The sequence below is a fragment of the Ovis aries genome, chromosome 8 (genome assembly GCF_016772045.2).
Source record: "Ovis aries strain OAR_USU_Benz2616 breed Rambouillet chromosome 8, ARS-UI_Ramb_v3.0, whole genome shotgun sequence".
NCBI classification, from domain to species: domain Eukaryota; kingdom Metazoa; phylum Chordata; class Mammalia; order Artiodactyla; family Bovidae; genus Ovis; species Ovis aries.
This window is the reverse complement of record NC_056061.1, coordinates 84,450,904-84,476,244: the sequence shown is the minus strand read 5'-3', so window position 1 is coordinate 84,476,244 and position 25,341 is coordinate 84,450,904. Positions and strand designations below refer to the sequence as shown.

At 44.4% G+C, this 25,341-nt stretch overlaps 1 protein-coding gene across 8 annotated transcripts in view; it reads right to left on the bottom strand.

Moving 5' to 3' along the window:
- The window catches only part of MAP3K4 (mitogen-activated protein kinase kinase kinase 4), a 147,538-nt gene that overhangs the window by 48,241 nt on the left and 73,956 nt on the right, over positions 1–25,341 (bottom strand). For all 8 annotated transcript variants that reach the window (XM_060419873.1, XM_060419875.1, XM_060419876.1 and 5 more), the window contains exons 2-3: positions 23,525–23,715; positions 10,435–11,801 (exon numbers count right to left, since the gene is read on the bottom strand). In XM_060419873.1, the coding sequence (XP_060275856.1) occupies positions 10,435–11,801; positions 23,525–23,715 (1,558 nt within the window). The remainder of the gene's footprint in view (positions 1–10,434; positions 11,802–23,524; positions 23,716–25,341) is intronic.

Genomic DNA, 25,341 nt, shown 5'->3' with positions numbered 1-25,341 from the left:
GGGCGCGTGCAAAGTGGGACGAGCAGGCCACGTGGACAGGGCTGGTGCTGACAGACCGCCCGGGACTGCAAGGCAAACAAAACATCCAGATTTTCATGTGAAATTTTCTTTTTTTTTTTTTTTTTTAAACACTTGCCACTAAGTCAGAAAATATTTAAAGGGACATCCCTGGTGCTCCAAGAGTTAAGAAGCTGCCTTGCGATCCAAGGGATGCAGGTTCGATTCCTGGTCGGGGAACTAAGTCCCACGTCCCTCGGGGCAGCTAAGCCTGAGTGCTGCGACCTCGGGCCAGTGCGCTCCGGAGCCTGCAGGCCACAGCCAGAGGGCCTGTGCGCCACCAGGACAGGTCCCACAGGACACAGCGAAGACTCCCCGTGCAACAGCTAAGACCCGAATCCGCCAGATACACAAGCATTAGGAAAAACACTTAAGGCACTGTGTGGGGCCAAGCATAACCTGGGGAGGCAGTACACAGTAACGGTGAGGAGCAGGGAGCTCCGGCTTCACACCTGGACTCCACCGCTTCCCGGTCTTGCAACCTTGACCAAGTTACTCGACCAATCCCCTTCGGTAAAATGAGTATTCGGGACCTGCTACTAGTCTAGTCACTGTCAGCACAGATTCAGTTCTCCACCGCAAGCTGATGAGTTCTGTTCTTTCATCTTTTTCATCTTACACCGAGTTTGATTCAGCTGGCTCACGGCAGTCAAAAGTAATACGTCTCAACTTCCTATTCTGTCTCATAAGTGTGCTTCCTTTAAGAAAACAAAACAAAAAAAAAAACCCTATAGGCAAATAAGCAAGCATTGTGCTTATTATCTTTCCAGTTATTCGATTAGAAAATCCATGTATGTGGGTGGAAATTGGTACAGCCACCATGGCAAACAGTATGGAGGTTTCTCAAAAAAACTAAAAACAGAACCACCGTACAACCCAGGAATTCCACTCCTGGGTATATGCTGCTGCTACTGCTGCTAAGTCGTTCCAGTCGTGTCCGACTCTGTGCGACCCCACAGATGGAAGCCCACCAGGCTCCCCCGTCCCCAGGATTCTCCAGGAAAGAACACTGGAGTGGGTTGCCATTTCCTTCTCCAATGCATGAAAGTGAAATATCCAGAGACAAAAACACTAATTTGAAAAGATGTTTCTTTTCTGTTCTTTAGTCGCTAAGTCGTGTTTGACTCTCTTGCTCCTCATGGACAGTAGCCCGCCAGGTTCCTCTGCCCATGGGATTTCTCAAGCAAGAACACTGGAGTGGGTTGCCCCTTCCTTCTCCAGGGGATCTTCCTGACTCAGGGATCTAACCCACATCTCCTATACCAGCAGGTGGATTCTTTACTGCTAAGCTACCAGGGAAGCAATTTGAAAAGACACACATGCTCCAGTGCTCATAGCAGCATTATTTACAACTGCCGAGACACAGAAGCAATCTAAGTGTCCATCAACAGGTGAACGGATGAAGATGTGCTGCACATAGACAAGAGAATACTTGTTGCTGTTGCTCAGTCACTAAGTCGGGTCTGGTTCTGCGACCCCACGGACTGCAGCCCACCGGGCTCCCCTGTCCTCCCAGAATGGCATCCAGCCGTAAAAAGAGAAGGAAGTCTTGCCATCTGCAGCAACATGAATGGACATGGAGGGCATTATGCTAAGTGAAACAGTCAGACCGAGAAAGCCACATACTGTATGATGTCACACAAAAGAATCTAAAACATACAAGAAACTAGTGAATATAACAAAAAAAGCAGACGTACAGACACAGAGGACAACCTACGCAGCGGTTACCAGCGGGGAGGATGAAGCGGGGAGGGGCGACGTGGGGAAGGGACAGAGAGAGATAAACTATCATGTATAAAATAAGCAAGCCACAAGGCTGCGTCGCACGACAGGGAATACAGACAGTATTTTATAACTGTGAATGGAGTTCAAACACTGTAAACCACTACACTGTACATGTGCAACAGATAATATGCACATCAGCTATTCTTCAATAAAAAACAATCTCCTCTCCTCCACATACAGCAGAAAAATAATTAATAAAAGTCAGAAAAGATAAGAATAAAAAACTGTTTTTCAAAGCAAGTATACTCCAATAAAAATTATTTTTTAAATGGGTTAGGGCAGCTTTTCTTCAAAAGTTCCTATAACTTTACTGACAAAGTCAGACAGGTGATGATTACAACAAATAAAACATTAGCTATGACAACAGTTTTACTGAACACTGACCTTGGAGATGGGGTAAGGGAGTACTGTAGTCTACTTAGGGTGTTTCTAAGGGGCTGACTCTCAGCTGCACTGGTGCTGGTCTGGATTCATATAAAGTTCACTCGAGGTTATGAATATCAGTGCATATGTCCTACCATGAAAGAGTCTGACCTGCCCTCTAGCCCAGAAGGGCAAAGGCAAGTGTTTTTAAAAGCTCCTGATGTATAGCTGTTGTGTAGCCAGGCTTAGAAACCATCGGCACAGTTTAAAGTCCGGTATCCCCAAATCCTAGGTGTGAAGCCCTCCCACAATATACAGCTTCTGTGCTTTGGGGCAACTTATCCCCCCACTCCTTCTCTGAAAAATAACAACGCCGCTTCATTTGGTTGTTGTATCTAGCACATGGTAAGACTCAATAAATGATAATAGCTTATATATATCCTAGTTTCTAGTTAAAGAGTTGGACTTCCCTGCTGGCTCAGACGGTAAAGAATCTGCCTGCAATGCAGAAGACCCGGCTTCGATCCTTGAGTCGGGAAGATCCCCTGGAGGAGGAAATGGCAACCCATTCCAGTATTCTTGCCTGCAGAATCCCATGGACAGAGGAGCCTGGCGGGCTACAGACCGCAGGGTTGCAAAGAGTTGAACACGACTGAGCGACTAACACTTCCCTAGTTTCTACAGTCTTCTGCCCATTCTGAACATAAAAGAAAACCTCTTCAGGGTTTCTTGTGCTTATGGGAAAAAAAAGAGCATTATTATAGCAAGATTCAAAGACAAATAATATTTCGTTCGTCACTAAGCTTATAATAATTACATGATCCATTCCTAATACAAAAAAGTAATAAAGTAACCAAAAATCTTCCTGGAATTTAAAGTAATATGCATGGTTCTACGTAGTCAAAGTCAGCTAATTTTTTTTGTACATTACATTAAAATACAGTTTTTCATTTTATCGTTCTTAAGTTTCATAAGGTAGAGCAAAAACAGAGGAGCATAAAATAACTGTATCACAGTCCAGAGCTTAGACATTTTATAGGTGTTCAACAAATTAAATGCACAGAACCCAGAGAGTTATATAACACAAAGAATGAACTTTATAGCATGCAACTTAAAAAACATCAGCTAGGAACCCAGGGGACCCTGGGACAGACTAAGATAACTGTATTACAAATGCACGCTATAACCGCCCCGGAGAAGTGAAGGGAAAGGTGCTCACCTAACTGTAGAAAACGACGTTTCATCTACATGCTCTGAGGCTAAAGACACAGAGAACTGTGCTTACAATTAAACACCACTCCAGCTGGTAATTTTGTCCTCAGAGGGGTCCTAGTTAGCAATTCTAAGACTACCTTACATGTCAACTAGGGTTGCACAAATGTAATAAATCCACTGCGGTAATGGGAGCCAGGTTTCTCGCTGCAAGAGAAGTTACAACAAGGCAAGGTGAGAGGCAGCGGAGCTGGATTCACACCTGAGACATCAGGATGAACTCACGTTCACTTTTAACAGACAGACAGGCAGAAAGACACATATGGAAGTAACTATAGCTCTGTGCGTACATGGATTAGAAGACAGATCTATATTTTCTAACTCTATCACAGAGCGCCTAGAAGCAATGATACCCCAGTAGTAATGAACACATCTGGCGCCCAGGGCTCCATTCCTAAATCCCATTCTCCAATAAAAGGAACAAGAGCTCCTTAGAGAAAAGCCTGATTTCAGGACTGGAACAGGAAAAATGCAAGATGATGCCAAAAAGCAAGAGACTGCTCATAAAGCAGAACCACACACACAAAAAGGAGAACGTAGGACAAGGACACAGAAGCCGCCTGAAGGAGCTCCAATGGCCAAAGCAGGAACAACCTGAGCAAGAAAGTGAAAGCAACAATGCCCCTGAATTACAACCCAAAGCAGAAAACAAAGGGTTATGAGTCCATACTGAGATAGACAAGTAACTGAAAAAATGGGACAGAAGGGGCAAACCTTCTTTACGGAAGAACTCCAAGTATACGTGCCCATACTCCCCACTCCTGGAGGCGGAGCTTAATTCCCGGCCCCTTGAGTGTGGCTTGAGCTTACTGACTTACTTCCAAAGAACAGAGCACGGAGAGGGAAAACTGGGTCACCTGTGGAAGAACCTTGCAGACACGACGTGAACCAAGCGGTCAAGGTCGACATCAGCATGAGGGCAATTCGCCTTTGTGATGCTCATACGGAAGCCCATCACATACAGAAGCTCACGCAGTCTAACCATGAGAAAACATCAGAAAGACCCAAATTCGAGAGTGTCCTACAAGCCAGCCAGGTCATGGAAACTAAGGAACGTCGAGAAGCTGCCGCAGATCGGAAGGGACTAAGGAGACACGCTGACTAAACGCAGTGGGGCGGCCTCGACTGGGTCCTGGAACAGGCAAGGGGCATTAGCAGGAGGACAAAAACGCAAAGAGTGTCTGTAACTGAGTTAACGGCATTTTGCACCAATGTTAGTATATTAATTTTGACGAGTGAACCAGAGTTGATGACGATGTCAATATCAGAGGAAACTGGATGACGAGCATATGAAAATTGTGAACTATCTTTGTAAGTTCCCTAAAAATCTCAAAGTATTCATGATTACAAGCGTACTAAAAAAAAAAAAAAAAATGCAACTGCATGTAGGCAATTTTGAAATCAAGGATCAATCTTTTATATATGTTTACATAGTTTCTTGTTTTACTCTTTAAGCTAAAACTGAATTATAAACAACACAACAAAACCTACAGCTAGAGTAACTGTTGGAAAGGCACCTAGGAACTATGGGACTGAGATGATTCCTATTAATTTTTAGGGAAAGCTGGGAGGGATGCTCTCCAAGCAGCATCTGATGGAGAAGGAGCAGACATCGGAGGCTAAACAATCTCTATCATAAAAGGACAGCAGCACACACTGCTGTGAAATGGCCATCAGGACATTTATTCCTAAGACTTGAGATCAACCACACTTAGATTAGAGGCGCTTACACTGCAGCAAAGCAGGGAGTTAAGCAGGACTGAGCTCCTGGGATGGTCTAAATATCGAGAAAAAAGGAAAACCGGGAAACGAATGAGTAAGCGTGAGAAAGAACTAGGTTCACGTCTAGGTGCACAAACAAAGGTGGGGGCGGGGGGGACGTTTTCTCTCATTTTTGACTCTGACATTATGTTGACCTTGCTGCCAAGAATAAAATTTTAGCTGGTCTTGTTAGTTCAGTTACTTAAATTTTCCTAAGTTTTATTTGAAGGCCTGAAACTCATTTATGGCAATTTATCTGAATAATTATTTTCGAGATTGAAACAACTGTCTTAAAAACTGAACTTCAGATACGAACTCATTTGTTAACCAGAGACTGCATATGTAATTAGAAACATGTCCTGAGAAAATGAATTTATGGAACTGGGGAGCTACAGGGGCTTCCCAGGTGGCTCAGCGACAAAGAATCTGTCTGACAATGCAGGAGATGCAAGAGATGCGGGTTCAATCTCTGGGTGAGGAAGGGCCCCTGGAGTAGGAAACGGCAACCCACCCCAGTATTCTTGCCTGGGAAATCCCGTGGACAGAGGGGCCTGGTGGGCCACAGTCCCTGGGATCGCAGAAGAGTCAGCAGGACTGAGCAACTGAGCCCCAACAGCACCACAACAGGGAGCTGCAACGTTACTTGGTTTTTAACAAACCATTACGGCTATGTATGATATCCGTATTATTAAAACAATTTGCAAATAGATTTTTTTAGTATCACTAGTTACATTTTTAAAACTTCAGAGTACTGAAGTATGTTTCTTTTTAGGGAAAGCTGTTTTACAAATAAAGCATGTTTACAAGCCAATGAGAATTAAATATTAGATGCTATTTACAAACACAAGTTGCAAGTAACTTAATGAGAAATAAAAATACAGTCATATATGAGAACAATCAAATATCATAATTCTTTTTCTACAAAATCCTCCAGCTGTATTCATTGCTATTATCACATAAGCCATAGAAACTGCACAGAACAGAAGCAATATAGTGGGCGCAGTCTGCAGCACAAGTCGGGCAAGATGTTTCTAACAATTAAGAATGAAAGTAGAACTGTCCTCAAACCTAAAAGGTTATCCATTGCTTAAAACGTATGCCCTTAAAAATGTACGATTATTTGAAAGAGATTAAAAGCTAAAATTAAAAGACGCTTACTGCTTGGAAGCAAAGTTATGACCAACCTAGACAGCATATTAAAAAGCAGAGACATTACTTTGTCAACAAAGGTCTGTCTAGTCAAGGCTATGGTTTTTCCAGTGGTCATGTATGGATGTGAGAGTTGGAGTGTGAAGAAAGCTGAGCGCCAAAGAATTGATGCTTTTGAACTGTGGTGTTGGAGAAGACTCTTGAGAGTCCCTTGGACTGCAAGGAGATCCAACCAGTCCATCCTAAAGGAGATCAGTCCTGGACGTTCATTGGAAGGACTGATGTTGAAGCTGAAACTCCAATACTTTGGCCACGTGATGGGAAGAAGTGACTCATTTGAAAATACCCTGATGCTGGGAGGGATTGGGGCCAGGAGGAGAAGGGGACGACAGAGGATGAGATGGTTCGATGGCGTCACCAACTCAATGGACATGAGTTTGGGTAAACTCCAGGACTTGGTGATGGACAGGGAGGCCTGGCGTGCTGCGGTTCATGGGGTTTCAAGGAATGGGACACGACTAAGCAACTGAACTGACCTGAACTGAAAAGCTAAAAATACACTTAAAAAGTAAAAATATAGACTTGTCTAGCCCCTACTAGCGTACAGTCAGCTTCAAGGGGGAAAAATGTTAACAAAACTTCTAAAAAAAAGTCTGTATTTAATTTCTATAGCATTTTACTATTTACACAAAAATCTTTTAAAGCCTCATAACAACCCTGTGAGGTAGGAAAGTATTATTATATCCATTTTACAGATGTGAAGACTTGGGATCAGGAAGATTAAGTCATTTACAAAGTTGTGTAGCGAGAAAGCGTTGCATCAAGAAATGGAATCCAGTTATTTGATTTTAAAACTGTGGCTGTTTCCCAGACATACTTAGTAAAAAAACTACAACCCAGAAGGGGAGTGTACATATTCATATATATATATACATATATATATATATATATATACACACACACACACACACACATAAATGTGCACTTCCTTTATGGAAATTACGTCTCTGAAATAGGAATAAAAATAAAGTTTTACTTTCCCATTGAGTTGACTATCATTTTGGAGACTTATCTTTTATCAGTTTGGATTAATCTCCAACACAGAATTTTGGCTCTTGGTTATTTCTTCTTTCATTATTTAACAGACACAATAACTGATTAAACCAAAATTTAAAACAAGAGGTGTTTCTGTACTTAATTTCTTTTTGAAAAGCAAACAATCCCAAATAATTCTAATAAACTAAAATCTTTAATTAATATACTTTGAATTTGTATGTATCTCTTTTCTATAATAAAGATAACCTTTTTATTCAGTTAAATCTCAACTGGTCACACCAAAGGCATACAACTCAGAATTCAAAACTACGAGCTACCTACTACTGTCTTTTTTCAGTAAGTGTTCTAATAGAAAATGCACTCATTCACAATCTTTTTCTTGTTCCAACGCATCTAAGTGATGCAAAGCTGTGCCAGAAGCAGCAGGGATTCAATGCCACAGAGCTTCCAGGGCAGGGAGGAAGTCAGTCTGCGGGAGGGAATGCAAAGCAGTTTTAAGAAGCCCCAACATGAACCCTTCTCTCCTATGAGAGCTAATGAATCAAAGGTGAGGTAACAATGCCAGGACTTTTTCACTGGTATCACTTCAAAAATAGTGCTTCGTGAAAAAACATTAACCGGCCTTCCCTGGTGGCCCAGTGGCGAGGAGATCGCTTGCCAACGCAGAAGACACGGGTCTGATCCTTGGTCTGGGAAGCTCGCAGAGGCTGCAGGGTGACTAACCCATGCGCCAGTTTCTGAGCCTGTGCTCCAGAGCCCGGGAGCTACACCTCACTGAGCCAGCGAGCTGCAACTCCCGAAGCCGCGGGCCCCAGTCTCCTCTCGGCAACGGAGGAGCCACCATGACGAGAAGCCCGCTCACCACAACCAGAGTGGACCTTACCTGCCACAGCTAAAGAAAAGCCTACAGAGCAAAAAAAAAACCACGAACAAATTAATCAGCCCCATCATCCCATAGGTGTCCTCGCTGGAACTGAACTCCAGCCAAACACCCAAACCAAAATAAGCTGCTCACTAGTTGAAGCATATGCCAAATCTTTATGCAGTTCAGTTCAGTTCAGTCGCTCAGTTGTGTCCAACTCTTTGCGACCCCATGAACTGCAGCACACCAGGCCTCCCTGTCCATCACCAACTCCCGGAGTTCACTCAGACTCATGTTCATCGAGTCCGTGATGCCATCCAGCCATCTCATCCTCTGTCATCCCCTTCTCCTCCTGCCCCTAATCCCTCCCAGCATCAGAGTTTTTTCCAATGAGTCAACTCTTCGCATGAGGTGGCCAAAGTACTGGAGTTTCAGCTTCAGCATCATTCCTTCCAAAGAAATCCCAGGGCTGATCTCCTTCAGAATGGACTGGCTGGATCTCCTTGCAGTCCAAGGGACTCTCAAGAGTCTTCTCCAACACCACAGTTCAAAAGCATCAATTCTTCATTATGGATCTAGTTTTGCTCTACTGACTTTGAAACTTCTACTACAATAAATTATTATTATAAAACAGTTATTCATGGACTAAAAGGGAAAAACATCATTTGCCCTAATAAAAAGATATACATAAAAACTCATTCACCGAGTCAACATACTGCTCAAAGAAAATTCATTTTTGAGATTTCTAATCAAAATAATCCCTGGAGAAGGAAATGGCAACCCACTCCAGTATTCTTGCCTGGGAAATCCCATGGATGGAGGATTCTGACAGACTACAGTCCATGGGGTGGCAAAGAGTCGGACACGACTGAGCGACTTCACTTAATCAAAATAGTACTCAAAGGAAACTAACCTCTTACAGCGACAGAATTGATTCATTCTGCAAACATCTTGCTATATTATGTAACTGCCTGAGCCCTTCTCCTAAGGGTTCACAATTTGGCCATCAGATTAAAACTTAGAATTCTGCAAACTGCAATTCTCTTCCGATACTTCCCATCTTAACGAATAAAGAATATCTTCTGTTTTATCATCTCTGACTCCAAAGCAAGCCAGATGGTGTAATTAGGCTTTTTTAAAAAATAGATGTATATATATACACACACACATATATATATGTATATAGCTATTAAAATTTAGAATCACAGCCTAACTCTGGTAATTGGGGATCTCAAAGAGATGGGTGCTTTTGCTTTTAGCCAGACGAACACGCACACTCACCACAACAGAAGAACTGCTTATACTCTTTCACTCCCAAGAACAATATCCAACAACATACCCCCTGCTAGCTTTGCCACTTTTTAACTGTAAAGAATTTCTAAGATATCAAGCTAATAAAACCAAATCTGTACCATTTTCAAGCCACTTCCTCTAGTAGACATTTTCCGCTCACAAAAATCTTCACGACAAAACATACATTTGGTAATACTTTCATTAAACTTCTACCATCTATGCTGACCATCTATGCTTAAGCTTACCCAACAGTGTATACTGTTTCCCCATGATCATTCTTAGCCTTCTCTATAATTCATCTCTCTTTAAAATCCAGTGATCAACATGGGACACGCGACTCACAAGGAAGTAAGCTACTGCAAAGAACAGAGAAGGGACTGCACCTGTGACCCTGGATGCCACGCTCATTTAAAAATAGTTCAGCATCATGTTGATTGCTTTACTGACTCATATTCAGCCTGTGGTCACCCATGATTGTGGCTTTCTTCCCTCTTTATTTATACCCAGTCTGTCCTTCTCCATCCTATATTTAAATCGTTGGATTTTTTTTTTCCCTTCCACACACTTAATTTCACCCAGTTTCATACAGTTTTCACAGATCCATTTTCCGATTTATCACAATACTATAGAAATGTTTACATCTGCAGTTTATAATAACTACCGTTTTACGCCTTAAAAATATCAAGACTGTGAACACAATACTGTAAATCCACTATACTTCAATTAACAACAACAAAAAATCCAGGCTATGAAAGCACATATATAATACAACTTACACTGTAATTTACAAGTAACAGCAGAACGAAGGCTAAGCTCACTGCCTTCTGGAAACCTACCTCCACTGGACCGTCGCTCTTTACTAGTGCTATACGTGCCCGCTGCAAGGAACCGTCCATCAGCTTGTGAAGCCTTAAAATCAACTTCCTTAACCCCATTTGCTTCAGTGCTTTGTCTACAAAGGGTCTATAAATAGAAGTCAGACAGTGTCTACTAAAGCCTGCCTCGGTGCTGCAGTCTGGGGCTCCCCAGCCGACAGACTCGTCCTCGGACTCCAGCCTCTCAAGCTTCTTCGGGACGCAATCCGGGGGCGACTGGATGTGGATGCTGTGGTCGGCGGGCGGCCTGGGCTCCAGTGCCCGCGGGGCACAGCTCTGCTCTTCCTCACTCTCCTCTGTGCTGCTGTCCAGCTCCTTCAGTTCTCCTTCTGTGTCCTCGGCCTCATCTTCGGGCTCGTTGCCCCTGGATGATCGTGGGGAGGGGATTTCAAACACCGGCCAGCCAATGTCTGATAAGTTCTTGATGCCCAACACGGTGCCCATAATCCTTAACTTCTGATTTAAGTCTTTTGTGATGTTTAACCACAAACAGAGCGCCTGCACCCTGTCCTGGAAGTCCTTTGCAGCGTACTTCTCATAATCCTTTTGAAGAGCCTGCAGCGATGGATAAAGTGCCTCTATGTACTCCAGCAGCTCCATTATCCGTTTGACCTGCTCGAAGGACACCCTCTGGCGTTGGAGGTGCTCGTGATAGGTTGAGTAACCCGCAGGCTGCGTCCCGGGAGGGGCTCCGAACTGCCCTTCTACTGAAGTACCGTTAAGACTAGCTCCGTTTCTAACAAAGGCGAAGCTCCCATAGTTAACTTTGAAGGTAAGGATTTCGTTGATAATGTCTGGGATGGCCTGGCGGGCTGTGTATAAAAAGAGGTCCTGGTCGTTAATGGTCCGGCCGGCGTGCCAGGCTTGCAGCTCTAACCAGATCAGTTCGTTAGATCGGTTAAACCAGAACGCGGACGTGCTTTCCTGCCCTCTTTGCTCCCTGTCCTTCTTCTTTGAGACTGAGGTAAGCTTTAGCAGAAGTCGGAGAGTTTCAAAAAATTTTAAGCGATCTGCTGGACAGTCAGTCCTGGAAGTCTGGCGGGCGGTTCTGGCAATCGGCATGGGCACAGAGACCGGAAGCTTAGCATTGCTGCAGCCGAGACTGAGGTAAGGCTTATTGAGATCCACATCCGGGATGGACTTTTTGGGCAGAGAGCCCCCCACTGAGTCCAGCATGAAGGAGCACTGCACGTTCTTCTTATGATCCCGCTCTGTGGACCTGAGAGCCGCTCGGATCTTTTTCTCCTGCTTATAGCTGTATTCTTCCACGTTCTCCACAGTTTTTCCAGTGTCTTTGTGTGGAGGTTGGTTTGATACATTCATTTTTTCTATTGAAAAAAAAAAAAGAAGAACATTAACATTACTCTAAAAGATCAAGCTGTTCTCAATATTTTCAATAAGACTGATATCCACATGTATTTATAGTTGCAGACTGCCACTGGAGAAAATAATCATACCATGTGCTGAAAATTAAGAGAATACAACACCAAAACATTTAACTTCTAAAAGGTTTTACCCATTTTTCCTGTTACATAATACTCGCTATATTCTCTAACATCCTCCACTACTAACCTAAAAGCAGCTGTTTACTTGTCTACCACAGAGTGCAGTCATCCAGGTAAATCAAATCTTCACGAGTTATCACCTTGGACTTAGAACAGAGAAATACCACCCAACTGAGAACACATCCGTTTCCTGCCATGGCCACGAACCGAAGCATCAACTTAGAGCAAATCGGTTAAGTTTGCTGGGTTACTCCTGTCATTTGTAAAATCAAGCAGATGGAGGAAAGAACCCTTAAGGCACCTTAAGATTACTCTCATGAAACACTGAAAGACACGTAAGCAAAAATGCTTACCTTAATTTCTGCTCCTTGATTTCTTCTTTGCCACAAACAAGTGAGCAGTAACATTTCTTAATTTAACATTAAGGAAACTGAAGACATACAGCCTAATTTAGTAAAATTTGCCTAGTCTATTATACTGGCACGTTAAAAATCATTCAGAATTAATGCAAAGAAAGCAAACATCACACTTCGCCTTCAAAGAACTGTGAATAGTTCTATTAACGGAGTTCCCAAGCTTTGAAACGAACACACGTCTTCTCTCCTGTCGGGCTCTCTGACCCTCTGAGCCATCTCTACCTCACAGAAACCCCTCCATTCTCTCATTTTCCAGACGCAGCAGTCTCAGGGCAGTCTTCCGCTTCTGAAGTCACCCCTTCCAAAGTCCCCCCTGGGACCTCGGCTCACTCCATGAAAAGTGCATGTTTCTCAAAGTCCTCCTCTCCTGGGTCTCTCCTGCCTCACCTGCCTTCTCCCTGGGTGACCTTCACGTGCCTTCACACACTGACAACGCGCAAGCCTACAGCACCACCCCCATCTCCCCTCTACACTCAAGGTACAGTTTGTCTCCTTGAATCTAGGACACACATTTTGTATTTCAACTTCTTTGAAATTAGAATATGCTTTATAATTAATGGCAATATAAACAACTTTTAGGAAAATATTCACTAATATATTTCATCTATATTTTCCTTTATATACATATGCACGAAAGTAATAAATGACTTTCAAAATTTTATATCTAAATATCAGAAAGTATAAAAGAGTTCTTTAGATAATTAAAAATTCTAAGTGTAAGAATATATTGGGAATCAATTATAAGCATTTTTTCTTAGTATATAACAGCACAGTATGCCTTTAGATTTTATGAAATAGAGTGTATTTATATGATTACAGACTAAAATACCCAAAATCAATTTACTGACTAATATACCCAAACTAATATAACTTTGTTAAAGTTAATTTAACAAAGAAAATTTGTTCAAAACCAATATATCTCCAAATCAATTTAACTTAGTTTTAAAGTAAAGGTTTTTCAAACAAGTATTTCTAAAAGCACTTCCAATTTAATTTACTTATATTCAATTTATTTTACAATCCATCAAAAAGGATTGTATCTGTCTATAAGGATTTGCGTTATATTTTAACATAAAACTATTATTACTATATTTTAAATTAGCAATACTTTTAAACAATGGAAAATTTATCTGTTATTTTAATCTACTTTACTCTACATGTCTTAAAACTTTTTATACAGTCCATTCAAGAAATTTCTTCACTCAGAATGGCTATCATCAAAAACAACACAAATAACAAATGTTGGCAAAGACGTGGAGAAAAAGGAATCCTCATACACTGCTGTGGGAATCTGAACTGGTGCAGTCACGGTAGATGTTTTCTCAAAAAACTAAAATCAGAACTACCACCTGACTCAGTACTTCCACAGAAACTATAAATGTTCTTCTAATCCATGGTTTAAAGATTCTAAGGGAAACAACTGCACTCATCTCACACGCTAAAGTAATGCTCAAAATTCTCCAAGCCAGGCTTCAGCAATACGTGAACCATGAACTTCCAGATGTTCAAGCTGGTTTTAGAAAAGGCAGAGGAACCAGAGATCAAATTGCCAACATCCGCTGGATCATGGAAAAGCAAGAGAGTTCCAGAGAAACATCTATTTCTGCTTTATTGATTATGCCAAAGCCTTCGACTGTGTGGATCATAATAAACTGTGGAAAATTCTGAAAGAGATGGGAATACCAGACCACCTGACCTGCCTCTTGAGAAACCTACATGCAGGTCAGGAAGCAACAGTTAGAACTGGACATGGAACAACAGACTGGTTCCAAATAGGAAAAGGAGTACGTCAAGGCTGTATATTGTCACCCTGCTTATTTAACTTCTATGCAGAGTACATCATGAGAAACGCTGGGCTGGAAGAAGCACAAGCTGCAATTAAGATTGCTGGGAGAAATATCAATAACCTCAGATATGCAGATGACACCACCCTTATGGCAGAAAGTGAAGAGGAACTAAAAAGCCTCTTGATGAAAGTGAAAGAGGAGAGTGAAAAAGTTGGCTTAAAACTACTCAACATTCAGAAAACAAAGATCATGGCATCTGGTCCCATCACTTCATGGGAAAAAGATGGGGAAACAGTGGAAACAGTGTCAGAGTTCATTTTGGGGGGCTCCAAAATCACTGCAGATGGTAACTGCAGCCATGAAATTAAAAGACGCTTACTCCTTGGAAGAAAAGTTATGACCAACCTAGAAGGCATATTCAAAAGCAGAGACATCACTTTGCCAACAAAGGTCCGTCTAGTTAAGGCAATGGTTTTTCCAGTGGTCATGTATGGATGTGAGAGTTGGACTGTGAAGAAAGCTGAGCTTTGAAGAATTGATGCTTTTGACCTGTGGTGTTGGAGAAGACTCTTGAGAGCCCCTTGGACTGCAAGGAGATCCAACCAGTCCATTCTGAAGGAGATCAGCCCTGGGATTTCTTTGGAAGGAATGATGCTAAAGCTAAAACTCCAGTACTTTGGCCATCTCATGCAAAGAGTTGACTCATTGGAAAAGACTGTGATGCTGGGAGGGATTGGGGACAGGAGGAGAAGGGGACGACAGAGGATGAGATGGCTGGATGGCATCACCAACTTGATGGATGTGAGTTTGAGTGAACTCCAGGAGTTGGTGATGGACAGGGAGGCCTGGCGTGCTGCGATTCATGGGGTCGCAAAGAGTCGGAAACGACTAAGCAACTGAACTGAACTGAAGGGAAACAAAGAGTTAACTGGGAGTTGCTGCTGTTTAATTGCTAAGTCCTCTATCCATGAGATTCCCCAGGTAAGAATCCTGGAGCAGGTTGCCATCTCCTTCTCCAGGGGACCTTCCCAACCCAGGGACTGGACTCATGGCTCCTGCACTGCAGGTGGATTTACCACTGAGCCACCTGGTAGCTGCGATAATCTAACAACACAGAAGACTGCATCATGAACTTTAAGCCCAAATCTATGCTAAACTTACCACAGAGCTAACAGTCAAAGCATGACAATATCAAGAGATGAAGCTTCTCAGCCTTGATCTTTATTCTAACAATTAAAAGGACTTAAGAAGGGAAATGCTATAATCCCACTTTTCTGTAAATACAGAATCAAATTTTAGCAAGCCTAGAAACCTAAGTTTTGCAGATCATATACACATCTTGTGAAGTCTATCTTACAGCATACAAATGGTATATTAAACATTTTTTTTTATAATTTTGTACTTACAAAAAGCAAGGAATGGTTCAGTTTTTGGATCTACAATGTGTATAAAGGAAAGTAAATTGGGAAAAGAGGAAGATAAGACAAAGAAGCTATATTTTTTTCCAAAATAAAAAGCCATATTTGTTAAAAAAAAAAACACACACAAATGGAAACTGATATACCATTAAAATGACTTAATTTAAACTGAAAATATATTTAAGCTCTAGTCTAGCTACTGTGCAAAAAGAAAATACCAATCTTTGCTTGTTTAGTTTTCTGCCCATGCTAAATCCCTCTGTAATGAATAGAAAGTCAAACAGTTTCTGGAAAGGAGAATGGATCAAAAGTATACAGAATGCTTTTTACAAGTTCTAATTACAGTACTACAGAACTAATTCATAATGACTTAAATAAGACTAATGAATAGCACTCTCCCAAGTGGCTATAAATTGAGTGGTGTGATTCTGCAGTACTGTTAAAACAAGCCTTCCAAGAAGCTACTGCTTCCTTTGGCCAATTACCAATAACTCCTGCCAAATCAGAAAAACATGAAAGGAAAAGAAAAACAACAACAAAAATTGTATAATAAAACCGAACGCAAACAAATGACAAGCAATATGAATCACTGGTTTCAACAGACCGAAGACAATCCACTGAATTCCTTGCAATTCACACCTAGAAATGACTCTTTAGAATATGTGTAAAATACAAGTATTATCAAGCCCCTGCAATTCTTACGTTCTCTCATCTATGTGTGTCAAATTCAACACACCGGCCCTCTGCAATCTCTCCAATGAGAACGCAGAAACAGGTGCCTGCTCTTTACCTGAGAAACGACATTTATGGCAGTGATGAGCTAGACTGTCCCGAGGGACTGAAGAGACCCCCCCCCCCCGCCCCCCGAATCCAAGGCTCTCAAACTTCAGTCAACATTAAAGAACCACTCAGATTCTTGCTACAACACAGATTCCCGGGCCCATTCCCAGAGCCTCTGATTCAGCCTGGCTAGAACGACACCGCATTTGGGAAAACACTGCTTTATTCAGTCTCCCCATTTCCAAGGTAAGGGCTTTATAGAAACTGTCATCATCCTCACAACAACACGTGACGGAGAGGACCGCATCACACAGATGATCAGAAAGATGCGAATGTCCCGACGGGGATCCTACTGTAACTCAACCACCTCTACACCCGTCAGAGCTGCTCCCAGGACAGGACTGTGCGGCCAAGGAAAGGCTCAGATGCTGAGCGCCATGAAAGACAGACACGGAGGGAGGGCTACAGGACTCCTCTGCAGAAGAGCTGAACAAGGCCAGGCACTCACCCGGCCGACGGCCTCGAAGAACGGGGTCGCCTTAAAGAAGGGCAGAGAGGAAGGCAAGGGCATATTTTAAGCCAGATAATAAACATGCAAAATGACACGAAGGCACAGAAGAGAGTGTGGCTGCAACGGTGAGCCTCCAAGTACACTGGTAGACTGTAAAACTGAACCAGAACTTTGAAAGTTGGGCTAGATTTGGATTAAAGAGCTGAAATATAGATGCAAACCCACTCTGGTTCACAGTGAACATTCCTCTAACTGTAGTGATTGAACCTCATTTATAACCGTTTTAGCAGATCAATTTTAGAGCAACATGGTTTTTTTAAAAAAAAAACTTGCTAATCTCACCATGTTAGCAAAAAATCGCACGTACACAGACACACACACCCTGAGACAGTTGCTAATGGGAAGGAGATGAATGTGTGTACACATATGTGCACACGTGTGTACAGTATGTGCAAATTCTGATACATGGATCTCTGTAACCTGGCTCTCACAGTGTTACATTACTGCTGCAAACGGAGCCCACGACGGTCGCAGGGCAGGCTCGCCTGCAAAGCGCTCTGACCTGGTGTCTTCACTCTCATCTAGCCCACTTACACTACGGGACCAACTCGACTTACTTCCTTTGCTATCCTGAGAGACGTAGTAAACAGTGGGTATGATTCAGGCCTGGGACAGAATTTCTAGTTATAAAAAAAAATCAGTCTGTAACAGCAGTAGTTATTCTGAGCAGACGATAAGAATATTTAAACAATCAAATCCATATAATCAGCGCGTGACAACGGTCACTGTCTAAAGAAAGCGGTGTCAGTGGCTCCTCGCGCCTGCTCCCAGCACGCAGGACCCTCATTCACCTCTGGGCGACCTTATGCTCCTCCGAGGGCGCTCCTGAGAGCACTTCCGTTTACAAGAGAGGGGCCGGAAGGTGCAAAGATAGCGGGACTGAGCCGGCAGTGAGGCCCAAAGCCTCACATGCAGGGAGGAGCGGGCCTCTCAGGACAACCGCGGAACCACAGCTCCAGGCACCGCCCCGCCCACTCTGGGTGTTGGCTGGCCCCATGGGGCAAAAGAAGGCAGCAGCCCTGATACTCTGGGGCCTCCCAGGCCTTTCAGATTCACCTGGACCTCTTGAACTAGCTGAAGGAAGCTAGCTGTCACTTAAGAAGTCCAATTATCTGGGACCAGGGTGCTGTGAAGACCAGGCCAGCCACATGGAAGGTCACGTGGAAAAAAGGACAGTGCCAACCAGCTCTCCGTCCAGGGGGCAGGGTCAGAGAAGGAGTCATCCCGGACATCAGAGACCCTACAGACACCACGTGGAGAAGACGCAGGGGCCCAGGCGGGCCACGAAGGCACCTCCAGCCATCTGCGTTGTGCCAGCTAAGGCCCAAGACATCAGCCGGTAGAGGAGCTGCACGCTGCCCAGACACCTGCCCACAGGGCCGTGGGCACAAGAAAACGGGGCTCCTTCGGAACACCACACTTTGGCGGGTCTGTCACATGGCGACAGATGACCAGAAACGTCAAAGGACCATTGGTGACATTCTTTAAAGAGATGAGCTCCACTTTCATGCAGTTCTAAAGTGAAGGGTATGATTCAGGCAGGCTTTGCTTGTCTCAGAGAGAAAGAAAATGCAACAAATCCTATTTCCTTGGGAAGCTTTGAAAGTAAGTCTGGCCAATGTAATTAACTCTAAAAAGCCCCTGAAAACACTGAGAGGCCAATATTCTCTGATGAATGACAAATGGGTTTGAAATCCTGGTCTCCCGAGCTCAGCCTTCGGGTCACAGCACGAAAGGCGCTTGTTCCTAAAGCCTTCCCAGGCCCAGGTCTGCTCAGGCCCTCCTGCGGGCGCCCGCAGCAGCCCCTCACTCGCCACCACCCCAACTCGACCACACAGGGTGGGGCAGCCTGCTCGTCTCCGTGGCTGCGACTGGAGACCAGCAAGGGCTTATCCATCATCCAGCACAGCACCTGCCTACACAGTCACCGAAGTTCTGGGTCAGAGAAAGGAGGAGGGAGAAATAAGGCGGGGAACGGAAGCGGGGCGGGGGAGGGGAAGAGAAGAGAGGCTGGAAGAATGGAGAGAGAGGCAGAGACACAAAGAAAGGGCGGGGGAGGAGAGAGGGACCCGGTGAAAAGGCACCCAGGGCGGCAACACTCGCAGTAAGAGAAGGAAAGGGGCTGGGAGGAGCTACTGGAAGCGGGGAGTCCAGACAGAAGCCCAGCTCCACGCCGCGGCAGCGGTGACTCAGGCTCTGGCCTGCAAGTGGGAGCACCGACTAAGGAGGAAACTCTCAACATTACAGTTATTCAATCCTACTTCAAAATTTTAAGGCAAACAGTGCGAAGGAAATCTTCAGCTCCCAATAATAATGACGGCCAGTGCTTACTGAACGTACAATCTTCACCACACTGGAAGGCATTTATTTCTCAGATGAGACATGGAGGTTGGAAGCTGAGAGAACTAGGATGAGAATCCAGGCAATCCAGGAACCGAGTCTGTACTCCCGTCCACCACGCTCTGCTGCCGCAAGTTCACAAAGCAGCCGAGGTCTCGAAGCAACCGAGCTCTCAAGCTGTTCTGCTGCTCAACACTGCTGAACACCTCATCACCATAAGGTAATACGGCCCACCCGCCCAACATGGGTGCTTCCTATCCATTTTTTTTTTTTTTTTGGTTTTCATGGCCAAAACAGTTCACCAGATGGAACTAGCTACTTTCTAACATATGCATGACTGGGCCAGTTAAAACTACACACCCTAGAAACTGTGTCATTTCCTCAACCATAAGCTGAAGAGTAATATAGAGAACCTACATCTCGTTGGGTTGTTATGATATTTAAAAGGCAACTCTGTTGAGAGGCCAAGCACAGGGCTGAGAACTGTCAGTGGTAACTGGGCAGATGCTTCCACAAATGATTCAGCGGCCATTTACATGGGTTACTCAGCATGGGTTACTCTATGACACAGAAAGTTCACAACATAGGAAATGAAAACAGAAGCCAGCTATAAACCAATACAGTACAGCAACACAGACATTATGACATGTGAGCAAAGAACCTGTGTTATGATGGAGACAGTGGACACAGAGGCAGACTTTATTTTTTGGGGCTCCAAAATCACTGCAGATGGTGATTGCAGCCATGAAATTAAAAGACGCTTGCTCCTTGGAAGAAAAGCTATGACCAACCTAGACAGCATATTAAAAAGCAGAGACACTGCTTCACTGACAAAGGTCCGTCTAGTCAAAGCTATGGTTTTTCCAGCAGTCATGGATAGATGTGAGAGCTGGACCATAAAGAAAGCTGAGCATCAAAGAATTGATGCTTTTGAACTGTGGTGTTGGAGAAGACTCTTGAGAGTCCCTTGGACTGCAAGGAGATCCAACCAGTTAATCCTAAAGGAAATCAGTCCTGAATATTCATTGGAAGGACTAATGCTGAAGCTCAAACTCCAATCCTCTGGCTTCCTGATGCGAAGAACTGACTCCTGAGAAAAGACCCTGATGCTGGGAAAGACTGAAGGCAGGAGAAGGGGATGACAGAGGATGAGATGGTTGGATGGCATCACTGACTCAATGGACATGAGTCTGAACAAGCGCCGGGAGTTGCTGATGGACAGGGAAGCCTGGCGTGCTACAGTTCATGGGGCTGCAGAGTCGGACACAACTGAGCGACTGAACTGAACTGAAGCAAAGAGACTACAGGGCAAAGATGGCAAAAGTTATTTTTGCATGTTGGGTTTCTGGGTGGTTTTTTTTTTGGTCAGCATTTTCTAAACTCTGCAAACACGTCATCTTTCGAAACAAGAAAAACCATTAAGTGAATAAGAATGTTGATGCCGAGGTCTGCTCTCAGGTAGCTGCAAGGCAAAGGTTCACGAGCATCCCTCTTCACCTGCAAAACGGCAGGAATTAAAGTGGTCTCTGATGGCTTCCCGGAGAAGGCAATGGCACCCCACTCCAGGACTCTTGCCTAGAAAATCCCATGGATAGAGGAGACTGGAAGGCTACAGTCCATGGGGTCGCTGAGGGTCGGACATGACTGAGCGACTTCACTTTCACTTTTCACTTTCATGCATTGGAGAAGGAAACGGCAGCCCACTCCAGTGTTCTTGCTTGGAGAATCCCAGGGATGGGGGAGCCTGGTGGGCTGCCATCTATGGGGTCGCACAGAGTCAGACATGATTGAAGTGACTTAGCAGCAGCAGCAGCAGCTGATGTCTTCCAGACCTAAAATTCTGTCATTTCATGAAATAAATAGTTGAAAGAAGTTGAGGAGGAAGACAGACAATCTCTCCTCCACCTTCTATCTCTGCCACAGCCCAGGACAACAGCAGGAGCTCAACAAGTATCCAGTGACTGGTTTTCTGACTGATAAGTGACGATGCACAGTCACATCAATGTGCTTCCCAGGTGATTCCGTGGTCAAGAATCCGCCTGCCCAGGCAAGAGATGCAAAAGACGTGGGTTCAATCCCTGAGTCAGGAAGCGCCCCTGGAAGAGGAAATGGCAACCCGCTCCAATATTCTTGCCTGGAGAATCGCGTGGACAGAGGAGCCTGGTGGGCTACAGTCCACGGGGTGGCAAAGAGCTGGACACGACTAAGTGACTGAGCACAGAGAGTCGTCTCAGGCTCCGCAGTCAGAGCTTCACCCCTGCTGCTCGAACTGGGGATGAAGCCCAAACCGAGGCCGAGGAGAGCTAGTGCTGAAGTCAGTCCTGGAGACTCCTCGGTGCCAGTGGGTTCTCACTGCCGAGGACTTGGGTTCAATACCCTGTCAGGGAACGAAGATCCCACAAGCTGCACAGCGTGGTCAAAAAAAAAGTACCTAAAATTAGTCCTGCCGCTATTTCAAGCCTTCTGGCCGCTAAGAAGTTGCTTTAAAACCCTGGGCCCCACTTTCTCAATCTGTAAAGGCGGGAACTGTGTTCTCAACTCCTGTTCCAAAACTGTTGCTGCTGTTTAGTCACTTAGTCACGTCCAACTCTTTTGCGACCCTACGGATCCATGAGATTCTCTAGGCAAGAACACTGGAGCGGGCTGCCATTTCCTCCTCCAGGGGAATCGTCCCCGCTCAGAGATAGAACCCATGTCTCCTGCACTGCAGGCAGATTCTTTACTGCTGAGCGACCAGGGCGATGCCTCCAGAACTGTATGAACCAACCAGTGGAGAAAAAGCAGATGTCCTGCTGGCCTCGCCACGTTTAGCACCACAAGGCAAGTAAGTCATCAACAATGCTGACTCAGGAGGCGCTGCTGCACTGATACTACTTTAGATAAGGCGCTTCTGTAGGTGCCTGAGAAATTCTTTTGAGAAAATGGATAAGGACTGATTGTAAAGATACTATACTGCAATAGAAAGCTATTACTTTCCAAACGGGGTAAATACAGGCCCTAGGTTAATATTCTACTACAAGTAAAGTTTTAAAGCAAAGTAAAAAAAAAAAAAACTTCTTCCTCATAGGAAAGAAAGGCTATTTACTACCTAGGAATTCCTCCTTAGATAAGAAGTCGTTCAAGGAAACAAATACAATAAAGCCCACCTCTCCCGCCTCTCTTCTTTCTGGGAGAAGTTATATATGACAGGGACCCAGAATGGACTTGCAGACATCAACCATGAGAGATCAGTGTACGGAAGGAAGGTGTGGGAAAGGGAAGCTGACCAAAAAAAGGGCAGAAGGACGTGGGCTATAGAAAGGGAGAACCGGGAATGAGGCTTTCCAGTAAGGAGAACACGTGACAGGGGAAATTTCTCAGAGGAGACACGGAATGAAACCCCGACCTTGCAAGTAATAGGTGGATGAATTCTAGGAAGCTAAGAGATCAGCTTTAGGACAAGTGGTTTGCTGAAATCAATCAGTTTCTAAAACCGTAAAGCCTCGGTGACCCGAGGTTCCGCGTTAGAAAGTATGTACAAGGAAGCCAGGTCTGCACGCTTCAATTCTTCCAGCTCAGAAATGAATAGCGGTGACGTGCTCCGAGAAACGAAAGCAGAGAACAATCTCCATCTCCAGGAGCAGGACACTATCTGGGCTTTGGGACTGCAAACACAGAGAAAGGCAAGATAGAGGTTCTGAGCCTGGTGACAAGGCACCATCTGGCGCTGTGCTTAGGGCGCAGGAGGGCCCCCCACACGAGGGCAGAGTGCACAGGGCTCAGGCCGCCCAGAGAACCCTGGAGGAGATGGCTGGGCCCTGCCTCTCCCCACCTGCCCAGGACGTCATGCCCAGGAGGCAGAATCTAGGCGGTCCCACCCAAGAGATACGAAGAAGGAAAGAAGGCCACAGATCCACACACCTGCAGCCAGCCGTCCAGGACGTGCACGCCGACGGCATCCCCACGGCCTCCTCCACACCCCAGAAGGAACGCAAATGCCTCACACGCTGACCTGAACGAACACTCAGGACAAGCCTTTCCACCTCTGGAGAGTCAGTTTCTCCTTTACTAACAATGTTGCTAATGATAATAACTCAGAAGTGTCAAAATAAGACTTTCAGGCAGCATAAAATCAAACTCAAAGGAAGGGGAGGAAACACTATTACTGTAGAAGGCGGGCATCACAGCGCCCTGCAGCACAGATGCTGAACCGCCAACACCCTCGCACGTGTATATCCTCCAGTGCAAGACTGACCTTTCAGATTCGCGCGGCCGGCGGGCCTCCCGACACTATTCCTCTGGTGCTTGGAGGACATGCGTTTCATCTGCCGAGGCGTGCTGGGAGGAGAGGTGCCATAAAGGTTCTCTGTGTTGGCTTCATCTGAATAGTCCTCAGGATCAGATTCGGAATTCTTGCAAGCTGAGTCTCCCAATGCGCACTCTTGCCTGATAAAGACAACAAGTGGAGAAAATACTCAGTGACAGAGGAAGTGAATTCAAACTTAAACCACTCCAAGCTCCTTTTAAGAACTCTCTGTAACACTTTTCCATGGCTCTGCCATCTCCTTAGCCTGATGTATCTTGCTCTTCTATTGTAGCTACGGAAACTCACAAGGAGAACGAAGCCACTGTGTTCCTGAACGCAGCCACTGTGTTCCTGCTCTCAGCATGCACAGAGAGAACTGATGTGCAGTTTCTGTTGTTTGGAGAATTCTTTACAGCATAAATGAAGTTTAAAACTAAATACTTGAGGATTGGGGGGAAAAAAAGAGCAAAGAACTGAAAGATACAAATTCGACTGAACTGAGCATCGCTCACGTGCTAGGCGGGGACAAGCTAACCCTGAGTAGGCAAGTCCTGCCCTGACTTCGGAGGCCCGCTCCTTCCTTTGTGAGGCACACACAGAACAGAGAGCAGGAGCGCTGGTGACGTGTGGCAGGGGACTGCAGCGCAGCGCCGGGGAGGGGCGTGCGAGGAAGATGCTGTGCAGGAGAGAAGGGAACGACTTTCTCCTGACCTCCAAACAGCAGTTCCTCCTTAACCTGTTCTCTGGAAACTTCCTGCCAATTCTCCGTTGCCAGGAGACTTCCTCAACAATACCATTTCTTGGATAAAGTTCTATTTTTTGCAATGCTAATGAAAATAAAATTTAATATATGAACTGAGAACAGATACAGTTCCCAAACAGCAAACTGGAAAGACGCAATCATGAAGTTCCTTTCAAATAAGGACCCTTACAATCTAACCTATTCTGAATCTTCTTTATAAAATATACTTCATACTTCAAAAATAAAACTCTAAACTAAATTCAAGATACAACCAGTTTTCTCTCTGGAGATTTACACATCCTGTTATAAAATCGAAGCTATTTCAAAGTCATGAGGGGAAAAAAAAATATCCCACCCTAAAATGTAATAACATTACATTATTGAACAGACGGACAAAAGATCCTTATCTTTCAAAAATAAAAATGCTGTAGAATTATTCAAATTTACGGCACTGAAATATTTAAAGAATCCCTGAGACAGGTCAAAATCCGATTTTTAAACCAGACAAGACCATTCTAGATACTGTGAGTGCACACGCCCTCCACACATACAGACCCACACTATCAGACACACAAGCAGAATATTCGAAAAGCCAACTGAATCCAATTAAACCCATAAGCAAATTTAGACATAACTTTTAAATGTACCTACTCCCTCAGGCTAGCCACCTTTATTATTTAAGACTCACAAAGTCACACAGCAAATAACCACGTGGGCTTCCCAGGTGGCACTAGGGGTAGAGAAACCGCCTGCCAGTGCAGGAAACATAAGAGACGCAAGTTCCATTCCTGGGTCAGGAAGATCCCCTGGAGGAGGACATGGCAACCCACCCCAGGATTCATGCCCGGAGAATCCCATGGACAGAAGAGCCTGACGGGCTAGTTCATAGGGTCGCAAAGAGTCAGATACAACTGAAGTGATTAACATGGACATAAATTATTTTGAAATTTCCTATTCTTCTACACTCACTGCAAAATAGTTGATTCAACTGATAAAAAAAAACAATGACAAGGTTGCTGATTTC